This window comes from Macaca thibetana, chromosome 11 (genome assembly GCF_024542745.1).
Source record: "Macaca thibetana thibetana isolate TM-01 chromosome 11, ASM2454274v1, whole genome shotgun sequence".
Classification (NCBI taxonomy): Eukaryota; Metazoa; Chordata; class Mammalia; order Primates; family Cercopithecidae; genus Macaca; species Macaca thibetana.
In genome coordinates, this window is record NC_065588.1 from 61,236,418 (window position 1) to 61,251,346 (window position 14,929).

At 39.3% G+C, this 14,929-nt stretch overlaps 1 protein-coding gene across 1 annotated transcript in view; it reads right to left on the reverse strand.

Annotated features, from left to right (window-relative positions):
* Nucleotides 1-1,383: 1,383 nt before the first annotated feature.
* The window catches only part of WIF1 (WNT inhibitory factor 1), a 71,730-nt gene continuing 58,184 nt past the window's right edge, over nt 1,384-14,929 (reverse strand). Inside the window, exons 7-10 of the mRNA XM_050748613.1 lie at nt 13,610-13,705; nt 6,807-6,902; nt 5,906-6,001; nt 1,384-2,234 (exon numbers count right to left, since the gene is read on the reverse strand). Of these exons, the coding sequence (XP_050604570.1) occupies nt 2,113-2,234; nt 5,906-6,001; nt 6,807-6,902; nt 13,610-13,705 (410 nt within the window). The 3' untranslated portion in view covers nt 1,384-2,112. The remainder of the gene's footprint in view (nt 2,235-5,905; nt 6,002-6,806; nt 6,903-13,609; nt 13,706-14,929) is intronic.

A 14,929-nucleotide genomic window follows, 5' to 3' on the forward strand; every position in this document is an offset into this window, starting at 1 on the left:
TTTTCTATATTTTTCTATATAATATATATTTCTATATATATTTCTATTTTTCTATATTTCTAATTTTTTCTATTCCCTTTAACATTTCTGGCTTTATAATGCATATATTAGTGCAGTTATCCATGTTAATAAATAGTGGTCATATATAGGACAGTGTGCTCAAAAATGTCTAATGAAATGTGCAATTCAAATGGTTCAGAGATGACCAACCAAGATTACTGCAGTTAGCCCCTTTGTTTCAGACTAACTTCCCTACCATTCTATTATTAATCTGTTAGTTAATATAACTAAAGTGCTTAGAACAAAGTAAGTACTATATACCTTAGCTATGATTATTATCCTCTCGCCAAACTTGACTTTCTGCCACCATCTTAATCTTCATTATCACAGATTTGGATTTTTACTTACTTAAGAGCTTTAGACAAATGACTTGTTCCCATAGTGGGATCCCAATGTTGGTTCCCTGGTTCCTAGCCTGCTTTGCCAAGTCTGTGTGATCACAGGCTGACAGGCCAGGCTCTCCCAGTTAGAGGAGAGGTTGCTGTGGTCCTGCACTGCATCAAAAGATGCATTCCCTCAGCCAAAGCCTTTCCCTTGATCCCTTCTGGTCATCAAGTCACCTCTCTACATCACACAACTGATAATGCCACACCCTAGTGGAAGAGAATCTGTAGACATTAGACTGTCTATGAAGTTAAGTCCACATTCCCTTGGGAGAATCAGAATAACATAGGCTGGAAAGCTGCTCTCTAGGATTTGTGGAGCTTTGTGTTCTATTGTGTCTGCTGAGAAAAAGGAAGGAGGGAGAGCAGCATAGTGTTACACTTTGGAGTCAGATGACACAGATTCAAACCCCGTCCCTGTCACGTGAGATCTTACTGTCTCCAAGCCTCAGTTTCTGATCTGTAAAAGGGCATAATGATAACTTGCCTCATAGAATTGTAAGATAACCCATGTACTATACTTGGGAACTAATAGGGCTGTTTGTTTTTTTGCTAGGTTCTCTCAAATCATGGTGCCAATAGGTTTTTTAATACATGGGAGCACTTTTCATTTATAACATTCTGACCCTTGAGAAAGTCTTCCACTCAAGGGATATTTAACACATTCTACTTAGTGAGAATGTGAAATATTCTTGAAAGAAATAACAAGCTGAGACCTGACATAAATAGCGTTGCAGGTGGTGACAACAGAGAGCAGTATGGCGTGGCTGGAGTACAGTTAGAGAGCTGGGAGGGAGGGCTGACACTGAAGAGCTAAGTCAGGGGTAGACAAAGGAATAGCTTTGTTTCTTTATGATACTGGAAATATTAACTACCACTAAATTGCAACCAACTTTATTTTCATAAGACAGCATGTGCAAAGATCACCTCCGTGCAACACTCAGAAAACTAAAGCAGCACCTTTATTTTATACATACAAACAGTATAAAATGTTTATTATGTAAGAGCTGTGTTTTGTTTACAATATATTATATTGCTTCAAGCCAATGCAAAAAGTTCATACATTATATTCCCTATTTCATTGTGTTTAGAATATATTATATTGTTTAAATGCCACTACCACAGTGTAATGTTTTTTTTTTTTTAATACTCAATCTCTGGAATAATGGTAAGGTCAAAATATACTGTATTGAGAGTTTAAAAGTTAAGAGCGATTTTTAAAAAATGTGACAAACATCTAAATATCTGACAATAAAATCTGAAATGCTGTAACTTCAACATTATTAATGGCTCCATCCAAATTCTTGTGACTTACACATTTTTGCCCAATTTAACCTTTCGAATGTTCCCCTGCCCCCAGACACCATAAATGCATTGTGATTTTGAAAATATCTGCCAACTACACACTGAAAATCTTAACCTGATCAAATGACATAATATAAAATCTGTCCCAAAGCACTGAAACAAGAAAATCTATACCATCATGCTACAGACGTACTTAGAAAACTTAAAAGGAAGAGTAAATATCAGCTCAGTGATTTATAATGAAGCTAATAAAATTCAGGCCAGTATTCTTAAGTGTAATGAACATTATTTGAACATTCAACACATGAAAGGTTAACAAAGGCTATGAACTTGGTGTAACTTAAAACGTTTCAGATGTCGGAGTTCACCAGATGTAATTGGATTCAGGTGGATCCCGCCGCTCCTCGGCCTTTTTAAGTGAAGGCGTGTGCTGCCTGAGCTGGGCGCCTGCTGGCCTCAGGGCATGTATGAGGCTGGCTCCATACCCTGCAAAATTATTCACAGCTTAAAAGGAAAGAAACTACAAAACCAGGCTCTTCAGATTCATTACTAACCATTCAAATGAAATCCATTTTTGCCTTTTCAACCCAGAGTGAAAAACCACAATGACCACAAAAAGCTACCTGACTGAAGAGATCTCTGTTAAGAGCAACCCATTTTACTAACTCCATGAAACCAGGTTTCTGTTGGATTTCTTATTCTCTATATATTCTCGCCATGCAGAAACTCTTGATGCAAGATCTGGGTGAATGTGACCGGAAGGATAGTCTCCATCCAAAGGCTGGTAAGGATCTAGCACTGAAATTTTGAATGCGGCTACAGATTTGGTCATTGATCCTTTTCACTGCACTGCAAACCTAACCTAGCTGATATTGATCCAGTTCAATATGACGACCCTACTCTTCATAAAGATCACATGATTGGGTGTGGCTTATTGCACTTATAAGACAGGAATTTTGTAAAAATTAAGGACTTCCATTATACGTGTTAAGGAAAAGGTTAAGATTTGAACTGACTCTTCCTTATCAATGGAGATTTGTGTTTTGGTCAAGGTGGTCATCTATCTGTTTCCACCTGGGTTGTAAATGGAATGTACTGAGTTACACAACTTCAGACCTCCCTTCTTCCTACTTGGGGTGATGCTCGGGGGTAGTGACTCATTTCTCATTTCCTAAAACTGATCCAAGGCAGCAAATTACATTGTAAAAATCTGCCTCCATCTTCTTGTGCATCAAAGTTAAATCAGCATTTATTTGTTCCTTGTGTTTTTAAATGCAAACGTGCCATTACGCAGCTACCGAGAACAGAATAATTTTTTCCTGAATGTGTTTCTTTGAATTGTCAATATGTAGTCTAGTAGCTCTTGGAGTGGTCAGAACCTGAGCCACCAATGAACTGGAGTAAATCCCTACCATGCTGCTTGGCCTGTGACCCATGAAGCCCAAACTTCCCTGTTGGTGAGGGTGAGCCTATGCAGGGACGTCTGTCTCCAGTATCCTCCTCCTCACCATGATGCCTGGGTCCCTGGACCTCCCAACGTGTCATCCCACTGGAAGTATGTTCTTAGCAGAACTCTATGCCTCAGAGCTTCCTTGACCTCCCTCTAATCAAAATAAACCCCCTTCTTTCAGTTCAATTATTTTAGCTAATGTACAAAATGGCTGGGTGACTTCTCCTGGAAAACACATTTGCATTTGAATCAAGCACCAGGTCATCTTCTTGGCATGCAATGCTTGGATTTGAAGGAGGCACACTGATGGCAGAAGCTTTCAGCAGCATAATCTCCAAGTGGGGGTGCTATTTGGAGGCTGGCAGACCTGTCAGGAGGGCTCATCTACTACACGAGGGCCCCTAACTTGCCTTCCCTTTAGAAGAATGACTGGGTACATCAGAAGTAACAGTGCCCTTGTTCTCCCCTCTTCATCACTTGTGGGGATCACTGGGACCCGGAAGTGAGTCTTAGAAGACCTTTGTAACTAAGTCCTGGGATGTGTGGTCTGATCTAGGTGTGAGGATTTTTGAAAGTTATTTTGATTCTGAGACTAGCCTCAGGGTTTGTCTCCAGTTGAGGGTGGCATAAGGGCTTCGGTTTACTCTTTTCCAAAATGGCGCTAGAAATATTGAGTCTCCTACAGGTCTTTTAGTCCAAAGAAGATCTCCTTATCAGTATGTCCTAGGAGGGATACCATTCAACCATTCCCACTGTGTGAGAAGCGACTTTCCTGAGGAGCTGCACTGCTTATTAAACTGTGTCCACCTGAAGCCAATTTAATCAACCATCCAGTTAATTCAATGGAGAAAAAGCATCAAATCAATGGCTTAGTGTAGTGATATGGTTCAGCTGTGCCCCCACCAAATCTCATCTTGAATTGTAATCCCCATAATCCCCATGTGTCAAGGGAGACACCAGGTGGAGGCAATTGAATCATGGGGATGGTTCCCCTATGCTGTTCTCCTGATAGTGAGTGAGTTTTCACGAGATCTGATAGTTTTATAAGTGTTTGGCAAGTTCCTTCTATGGTCATTCTCTCTCCTTCCACCTTATGAAGAAGGTACCTGTCTCCGTTTGCCTTCTGCCATGATTGTAAGTTTCCTGAGGCCTCCCTAGCCATATGGAAGTGTGAGTCAAACCTCTTTCCTTTATAGGTTACTCAGTGTCTGGAAGTTCTTCATAGCAGTGCAAGAACAGACTAATACATGTAACCTAGACCAGACACCAACCTACCTTAAAGTAAACAGATGTACAACTACATCTGTTATAGATACATTATCTATACATTATATTATAGCTACATTAAACTAATACAATATGAACATTGTAAAATATAAGCAAAACTTAGAAATTAGAAAGATGACCATAAGTATATTAAATGTATATTTATATATATAAATCAAATTTAAAATATAAAAAATATTTAAAAACTAGTATATTCTTTTAGCACCCCAGTGGATAATTTCAACACTCACTGGGTTGCATTCACCAACCTTTGGAGACTACTGGTCTAGGAAAACATCTGACATGTGAGTGATTTGTTCAACTTGTATCCATTACTTTGGTGACATAATATGGTAGACACAACCTGGAATTTTGTGAATTTGCTTTTTTTAATTAATTAATTAATTTATTTATTTAATTTTAGAGACAGGGTCTTGCTATGTTGCCCAGGCTGATCTCAAACTCCTGGATTCAAGAAATCCTTTTGCCTCAGTCTCCCAAGTAGCTGGGACTACAGGCATGCGCCACCACTCCCAGCTAGGAATCATGTTTTTGAAGAGTATGGTGTGTGACTGATGTCTTCCTTTTTTCAAACTAAAGTGGACAGTGGGCCCAAGCTTAGGAGACTGAGTTCTAGCTGCCAGAAATGCTGAAACTGTGTTGTTTTGGTAATTTGCTAATTGACTGTCCCTCCACTCCACAAGGCAGGGCCTTTTCTGTCTGTGTACTGGTGTGTCCCCAGTGCTCGGATTCATGCTTAGCACAGGAGAGACCACAACAATACTGAACGCATTTAGCAAGTTTCATTGTGTGTCTAAAAGAGGCCAGCTGTTTATCTACATAGCTAGCTCATTTTTGGTAGTAAATTTTGAAAAAATGTAACTCCATTATAACATCTCTCCCACAGACAACTTTATAAACCTTTTCTTTCCCTCAAAAGAACTCATTTACTTGCTATTACCAATACGATTTAAATATTTTAAGAAGCAAAATGCTTCATGTTTTATAATGATACTTGACAAATCATGAATTATAAAATCAGAGGCAAGGAGATACTGATTCCACATTTGATTTAAAAATCTTAATTTCATATGTCATTTCTTTCATAGTTAACATACTGTATTACCCCAAATCAATCTGTATTACTAATTTAGCCTAGAAAATATTTATGATATTTTACAGATGTGATATTTTACAAAGATGCATTACTCTTTACACACTAAAGCTTAGACTCTAAAGTTTAAAGAGGTGGAGAAGTGTGGGGGAGAAGAGGCAGAGAAGCTGCTTTTAATGAAATGGAAAGCAGGGCTGAGTTATAGGTTGACTGTTAGCCTTTGAAGTCAAGAAACAGAAGTGAAAAGGCTGGCTCTTCTTCTGGTCTCCCACTCACTTTTATTTTTATTTTTTTCCTTGTTTACAACTTTTTATTTCTCCCACTCACTTTTATTGCAGTGTCTTCCATGCCAACCTTCTTGACACTGGCATTTGTTGGGTTCATGGCAGGTTCCATGTGCACCACAGCCAGGCTCGCAGACAGCTAGAATCAAAGGAAATAAAAAGAGTATTTCCTGAGCTTTCCTTTTTCAACAGAGTTACATAGTTGCTTTCCTTGCAATTCTTTAGAACGTGTTAGTTTTGGCTTCATCCTCTAATTTTTTTTCCTAAGTCAATCTCCAGCCATAAGTTGGTTTTGGACTTTTTGTAAAGTCCTGAGAATGATCTTTAAGCATGATATTTTTCATTTGCAAAAGACGTTCAGTAGGATTTTGAAACTGCTGGATCATGGAAGTTTATTTTCCTTAAGAAAACACCTGGCTGGGTGCTGTGGCTCACGCCTGTAATCCTAACACTTCGGGAGGCCGAGGCAGGTGGATCACGAGGTCAGGAGTTCAGGACCAACCTGGCCAAGATGGTGAAACCCCATCTCTACTGAAAAAATACAAAGATTGGCTGGGTGTGGTGGCAGGCACCTGTAGTCCCAGCTATTCAGGAGGCTGAGGCAGGAGAATCAATTAAATCTGGGAGGCGGAGGTTGCAATGGTCCTAGATTGCGCCACTGCACTCCAGCCTGGGTGACAGAGTGAGACTCCGTCTCAAAAAACAAAACAAAGAAACTACCTTATAGTTAAAACATTCAGTTGCATGTGTGAGTATCCATTTTTTTTACATGCACAGATTTCATACAACGCCTCTGGTCTACATAAGGAAGCATATATGTCAGTGAAGAAAGGTTAACTGTGATGCCCGGGCAACATGCAGTAGGCACAGAAGTATGCAGTGAGAGACTCCTGCTAGTTTAATGACCCCGTAGCCCACACTGGCAATGTGTATGGGGTACTTACGCTTTGAACAGAGGTCTCCCTGGTAACCTTTGGAACACTTACATTTGCTTTTACCAATGCATTTACCTCCATTTCGACAGGGTTGTGGGCATTTGCCTGAAAAAGAGAAGAATGCAACTAAACAAGGTACCTGGTGCTTCATTCAGAGGTAATTACATTTTTCAGAGGAATTACAAGGCTTTGAGAGGATAAATGCTTTTAAATGGCAATTTTCATTTATTTCAGATCTACTCTGGCTTTTATTTTGTTTGAGTTTTGTTTTTGGAACAGATAGGATAATAGTTTTAACTTACACTTTTGGATTATAAATGTGTTGCCAAAATGCTGTATATATATATATTTTTTTTAAGTAAAGACGGGGTTTCATCCTGTTGGTCAGGTTAGTCTCCATCTCCTGACCTCAAGTGATCTGCCCGCCTTGGCCTCCCAAAGTGCTGGGATTATAAGCACAAGCCACCATGCTCAATCCAATTGCTTTTTAATAAACAGAATAATCTTTTAACTGACTCATAAATACTTGCTAAGATATACTTTACTAAAAGTTATGACATAAAGGGCCCTTTTAATAATCTTTTCTCTGGGTATTGGTTTTTGTTTTTTGGTTCTTTTTGAGATGGAATCTTGCTATTTTGCCCAGGCTGGAGTATAGTGGCGGGACCTTGGCTCACTGCATCCTCCGCCTCCTAGGTTCAAGTGATTCTCTGCCTCATCCTCCAGGGTTGCTGGGAACACAGACATGTGGCACCATGCCTGGCTAATTTTTGTATTTTTAATAGAGACGGGGTTTCACCTTGTTGGCCAAGCTGGTCTCGAACTCCTGACCTCAAGTGATCCTCCTACCTCAACCTCCCAAAATGATGGGATTACAGGCATGAGCCACCATGCGTGGCCGAGTTTTGATTTTTGAATGTCACTTTTTTTGAAAGTGACTCTATACCTGTACCTGATGACAGTCTTTGCCTAGGATTCCCCAGAAAGCAGGACCTGCATGCAGCTAGTTTATTTGGGGAAGTGATTGTAGGAAACAGGAATGGGGGAATGGGAGGGGTGAAACGGAAGGAGGGAAAGGCAACACAAAAGTGTGTTTGTGGGTGGAAAGCAGGAGTATGGGGCCGCTAAGTCGAGGTGCAGTGGCAATGGCTGGCGTGCAAGGCTGGCCAAGAGGCTGTGAGATGTGACACAAAAGGTGCCCAATATCACAGCAGTGCATTTTCCTGGAACGTCCTAGGTCCATAATGATACTTCGTAATTTCTTTTTTCTCTTTGCCCAATGAGTATTACGAATGCTTTTCACAGATCTTTGAATCACAGAATTTTAGAGCTGGAGTAAGGCCCTAGGTGTAAAAATCATGTAATAAATTTCTCACTTCTTTCTCCAGAGGCTATTCTCCCTCTGCAATCTATTATTTGCTATCCTAAGTCCTAGCTTTTGAAGAAGTGGAAGATAAGGTACTTTTTACCTAGAGCTGAAACCACATCCTATGCCTGGCATAAGATGTTTTGAAGACAGCAAGTAGCCCATAGATTTTGGTAGTGGAGGAGTTTGGATTGCTTTTGTTGTTCTTTTTCTTTTCTTTTTATTCACTTCAGCAGAACACTCATTACAAAGGCTTCTGGGTACATAAGGAGAACTAATGAAAATTTATCCTAAACCAACCTGCCTTTCACTCTCTAAGCCCTTCTTTTTATTGCCAAAGAAAGCTGTGAAGGAAGTCAACCCCTATATATTTTACTGACAAGTACTATTCGTGACAAGCAAGAAGTAAATTCTTTATGAAAATCATTCTACTAAAAACATTTTATTTTTTTATTTACCTAAAAGGACTTTCTTCATATATGAGTAGACCAAAGCAGTATTTAGTCATTGTAGAGACAATATAGACATAACAATATTGGGATGTTAGGGTCTCTCACAAACCTGGAATGCTGTTAGACATTGAGGTTTTTCTGCATAGAGGTGTTCCAGAAACAGTTATTAAAACAAACTTAATAACAGAATATCACCTCTTCATTGACCAAAAGAGGATCCTCTTTTTTTTTTTTTTTGGCCAGGTTTGAATACAAGAATACCATTTACTGTTTAGTTAAGATCTCAACTCTCACCCAGAAGAAGGAATATCTAACTCCAAATTTCCATTTGCATCAAAGAAATACCTGACTCCAACATATACACAAAATTGGGTCATATCACAGTACTCTGCAATGCACCAGGTTTTTTCAAGCGAGCAAGGTATGGGATGATAATTATATGGCAGAAAACACAGAGTACTCATATGTGAACTACTTGGTGGGCCCGAATTTTCTCCTCCTCTATGAGGGGTGAAGTTGGTAACTGGGATAACACAGAAAATGATTGGTGGAGAGAATCCTTTCATTGACTTCAAGAGGTTTTTTGTTTTCATGGCAACAGGGAAGTGAGGACCCTTAGATTCACCGCAGTCAGGAAGGAGGACATTCTCTCCTGGCTATCACACAACAGAAACGTGACTGCAGGAGATATTAGACATTTGAAAGCCATTACTAGTTCAAAGACTGTAAGAGCCAAAATTCATGAAGATCTGATTGTTTTAAAATTCAGAATACTGGAAACATCTTTAATATGAACTTCTTTTTCCTGAAAATATTTTGCAACCAAATTCTACCCATTAAATAGTGGAAAACTGATTCAGCCTGGGAGATGGCACATTTTTACTTAAGAGACTAAGCCCTAGCTGGGCATGGTGGCTCACGCCTGTAATCCCAGAACTTTGGAAGGCTGAGGTGAGCAGATCACTGGAGGCCAGGAGTTCAAGACCAGCCTGGCCAATATGGTGAAATCCTGTCTCTGCTAAAAACATAAAAAAATTAGTCAGGCGTGGTGGCAGGCACCTGTAATCCCAGCTACTCGGGAGGCTGTGGGAGGAGAATCGCTTGAACCTGGAAGGCGGAGGTTGCAGAGAGCCAAGATGGTGCCACTGCACTCCAGCCTGGGTGACAGAGCTAGACTCCATCGAGAGAGAGAGAGAGAGAGAGAGAGAGAGAGACAGAGACAGAGAGAGAGAGAGAGACAGACTAAGCCCTGCCTGAAGACAAACAGATTTGACTAAGTTTAGGCTGTTGGCATTTTTACTGTAACCAATGGATGAGTCCTTGTAAGAACAATGAAATAAGGTATTGACAAAATAAAGACGTTAGATTTCCTCCACCTATGCAATTGTAGGATAACTTAAATTCATGACAGTTTAATGAAGAAAAAAGATAAAAGGGTTTTTAAGTGCCAACAATTGTTAACTCTGGGTTTTAGGATGGTAGGTGATTTTTAACTGTTTCCTCCAATATTCTAAAAATTTTTAACAGAGAACATTTTATATTGAGAACTTTTATAAGAAGAACCCACTCAGTTATTTTTAAAATCCTTTTCTAATTCTTTTCTAATAATCTTTGCAGTAGAAAAGGATTATAAATAATTTGGGTAGTCTTTTTAACTGAAGGTTCATTAAAGATTCTTGGGAAATCCATGAGTCTTAGATAACAAGATGAATGTACATATCATCCATCCAGATACCTCTAATTATAATTTTGTTAACCTACAAGCACATCTCACAATCAACTCAGAATGAAGTTTGAGATGGTATCATTCTTCTTCTTTTTTTTTTTTTAAGATGGAGTTTTGCTCTTGTCTCCTAGGCTAGAGTGCAGTGGCTCAGCCTTGGCTCACTGCAACCTCTGCCTCCACGGTTCAAGTGATTCTTTTGCCTCAGTCTCCTGAGTAGCTAGTACTACAGGCGCCTGTCACCACACCTGGCTAATTGTTGTGTTTTTAGTAGAGATGGGGTTTTGTCATGTTGGCCAGACTGGTCTCTAACTCCTGACCTCAGGTGATCCGCCTGCCTCAGCCTCTCAAAGTGCTGAGATTATAGGCATGAGCCACTGCGCCAGGTGAGATGGTATCATTCTTGATAGAGGTCAGGAGAAATGAAAATAAATATGACATCAGAATATACATTTCATTAAAAAACAAAACAAACAAACAAATACAGCCAGCAATGAGTGCTGGTGAGGATGTGGAGAAACTGGAACCCTCATATACTGCTGGTGGGAATGTAAAATGACGCAACATTTTGGAAATGTTTGGAAAACAGTCTGGTAGTTCCTCAAAAAAGTTGTTACCATGTGACTCAGCAATTCCACCCCCAGGTAAATATTCTGAAGAAATGGAAACGTCCACACAAACATCTCACACACAGATTTTCATAGCAATATTATTCATAATAGCCCCAAAGTGGAAACAACCCAAATGTCCAACAACTGATAAATAAACAAAATGTAGTAAATCCATAAAATGAAATATTATTTGGCAATAAAAAGGAATAATGCACTGATATATGCTACACCATGAGTGAGCATTGAAAACATTAGAATGAACCCAGGTGAAAGAAGCCATACAAGAAATGCCACATCTTGTATGATTCCATTTATGTGAAATGTTAAGAATAAGCAAGTCTAGAGACAGAAAGTAGCTTATTGGTTGCCAGGGTCTGGTGGGAGAGGGGAAGAGGGAGTGACTGCTAATAGGTACAGACTTTCTTTTGGGGATGATAACATGTTCTGGAATTTGATAGAGGTGATGGCTACATAATCTTGTGAATAACCTGAATGGTACATTTTAAAATGTTGAATTTTATATGATTGTGACTTATATCTTAATTAAAAATAAGAATACAGGGGCTGGGCGCAGTGGCTCAAGCCTGTAATCCCAGCACTTTGGGAGGCCGAGACGGGTGGATCACGAGGTCAGGAGATGGAGACCATCCTGGCTAACAAGGTCAAACCCCGTCTCTACTAAAAAATACAAAAAACTAGCCGGGCAAGGTGGCGGGCGCCTGTAGTACCAGCTACTCAGGAGGCTGAGGCAGGAGAACGGTGTAAACCTGGGGGGCGGAGCTTGCAGTGAGCTGAGATCTGGCCATTGCACTCCAGCCTGGGTGACAGAGCGAGACTCCGTCTCAAAAAAAAAAAAAAAAAAAAAAAAAAAAAAAAAAAAAAAAAAAAGAATACATAATTCAACTATACTTTTTTGTTTCTATACCTTTAGAGGCACTTTTCAACTCAAGACCCATTTCCATATTTTCCTGGTAATGTGGTTGCCATGATAGAAACAGGAAACTTCCGCAGAGGTTTTGGATAAAACTTGCAGTAGGGTGAATCAGGAGCTTTCAAAGACCCACATTTTTTGATGCAGTTAGAAAAAAACAAAACAAAAAACCAAGAATACAGAACATTGTCTCTGCCAACAGAAGATTCATAAACCTAAGGACATGAAAGGGCATATTTACATGAAGGAAAATGAGTTTATGAACAAAGATTCATAACCATGAACCAAGTAAGTGTGCAGAGTCTGAAGTAAGTACAGGGGAAAATTGAGGGGAGTTAATTCAGAGATATCTTTATCTGGGAAGAGTAATTAATAAGAATAGAAACCACACCCAGACAATTAATTGCATGCTCTACGGAAACTTTAGAGGTATTTCATTTGAACCCTATAAAAAATGGTTACTTCATCCACTACTCATTAAAGTACAAAAACCCACAAATAAATTAGAGGTTGAAAGTTCAAACAGGAACTTAGTCTTATTCAACTTTCAATCTACAATACACTACTATATACACTACTGTACACACTGTTTGGCTATACCAAACAGTGGTGTTTTACAGATACAGCTGGAAATGAAACACAGACCAAGTTTCCCTCAACCAACACATCAAGAAAGGCAGGGACACAGGACCCTTAGTGGACAGGCTGACCTTCCTTTTGCTCTTTCTTGAGCATGTGCTTTGGTGCTATCTGTTCTTCTGGATTGTAAGGCAATCTAGGAGGGAGTTACCTCATTTCCGGGTTAAAGAGAAGGCTACATGACTTGCTGAGAGCTACATGGCTGGTCAGTGGCAGAGCCTGGACAAGCAATTGGAATACTGGAATATTGATTCCGAAAACGATGATAAACTACCACATTTCAACACTTATGTTTTTAACTTTTGTGTATTGAAGTCTGACAAATATATAGTAAAGGCATAATGTGCACCAATCTTAAGTTTACAGTTCAGATATTTTTATTTACATAAACAGATGTGTGACACTTCACCAATCAAGATACTTAGCATTCCATAAAGTTCCTTTTGCTCCAGCTGTGATTCTTGTTTCCACCGTCATCCATTAGTTTCACCTATTAGCTTGAACTTCAAAAAGATGGGATCATGCAGGAGGTAATTTTTTGTGTCTGGTTACTTTCACTTAGTATCTGTGTGGTTCATTCATGTTGCCGTGTGTGCTATTATTTCATTCTTTTATTATTGCTATGTGCCTTTTTTTCCTCCTTTTTCTTGAGTCTACCTTTTTCTCTTAGATGGGTTGTTAGGCTCAGTCTAGGACATCTGGCAGTGAGCGGCAGGGGAAACAGGTAGGTAGGTAAACAGATCCCAGCTGTCCCAGAGCTCTGATCTACATTTCCAGTCTGAACCTCTGGGTTCCACATAATGAGGAGAGGACAAAATGACTAGCAGAGAACAATGCAACATGCTGAATAATCCAAATCCAGACATAACCGAGTCAGAGATCATTTCTTCTGAGTCCTGTGAGGTGAGCTGTGTCACTCTGCCCCACCTTCAGCCAAAATGCATGGCAGCTGAATCTAGCAAAAAGAAACCACTGGCCTAAGACCTTAGACAATCTATTCATTCTCTCTGGGCTTCTGACTCCTTCTTGATAAAATGAAGGGGTTATAAGCTCTCCCTAAGTCAAAAGAAGGTAGAAAGTTAATACTCACTTATTTCACATTGCTCTCCCTCTAGTCCTGGAGGGCAAATACATTTTCCAGGGTAGAAACAGGTCCCTCCGTTAAAGCAGGTGGTTGAGCAATTTGCTGTTAGAATGAGCAACAGGGGTGTTGCATTAGACGGTAGGTTAAGTCTAACACAAATTTCACTTAAAGTGAGGTACTATTTTTAGGCATCTGCTGCCTGTCCATTTCCTGACTTAAAGAAATAAGCTGCTTTACAAATATAAAAATTGTAACCAATTGCTTGCCTATGTGCAGACTCCAGAACATAATAGGAGACCACACACATCATATACTACCCACCCGTAGGAGTTTCCATCTCAGTGAAGAAAGGCACAGTAAAAAATTAGCTTTTTAAATTTTTTTATACACATCTATGCCCTTAAAAGAAGAAGAATGGTATAAACCTAAGGATGTTTTTTTTGTAAACATCAGATTGGAGGATAAAGGAAGAGTAAAAAGGAGAAGACTTACTTTGGAATAGATAAAAGAGAAGTCATAAATATCAGGACCTGACAAAGAAAAAAAGCTACTTTCTTTCAGGATAAGATGAACAAAGGTTTATCTTAATGGGATTGTTTAAAAAAATAGACTTTTATGACTTTTGGAGAAAAGAGTAACTGTATTCAGAAAAAGAATGTGGGCCCAGGTGAGATGCCATAGGTAGGAGTGTGGCCACAGCATGGACCAGACGACAATGAAGTTGGCTGTATCATAGTGGGAGCCCAATAACCAGATTATCCAGGTAGTAATCACACTTTGTGATTCATCCTAAACCTTCTCTCACAGTGTCAATTTCTGGAATTTCACTGCTCACTAGCACCTAAAATAGAGAGAGGATGGATAAATGGGGAGAGGAGGAGAGGAAATATCTAAAAATAGACAAGTTGGCTCATTCTATAAAGGAAATTAAAATGAGAGCTTGGATTTTTAGCAATTCCAGTTATATGACCTATTTGTTCTTGTCCCATATAAAATTGGCCAAAATTCGCTATAGATGAACAAAAGCTAAAGTAAGCTTCCAGTAGGAAAATCAGAAAAGAAATCCAAAAGTTCTAAGTGTATGTTTTCTTTGTGGAAAAAAAGTCCACCAAGTAAAATGTTCTATGAATATCATGCTTCTTAGATGATAAATTGTGTTTAAAATCACAAAGATCTCCCAGTTGAAGGCAGTGCTGTACTCACTTTGGAAAATCAAAACTCTTTTTTTTTTTTTGGTTTGTTTGTTTTTTGAAAGAGACAGGGTCTTGCTCTGTCTCCCAGGCTGGAGTACAGTGGCACAATCATAGCTCACTGCAGCCTTAAACC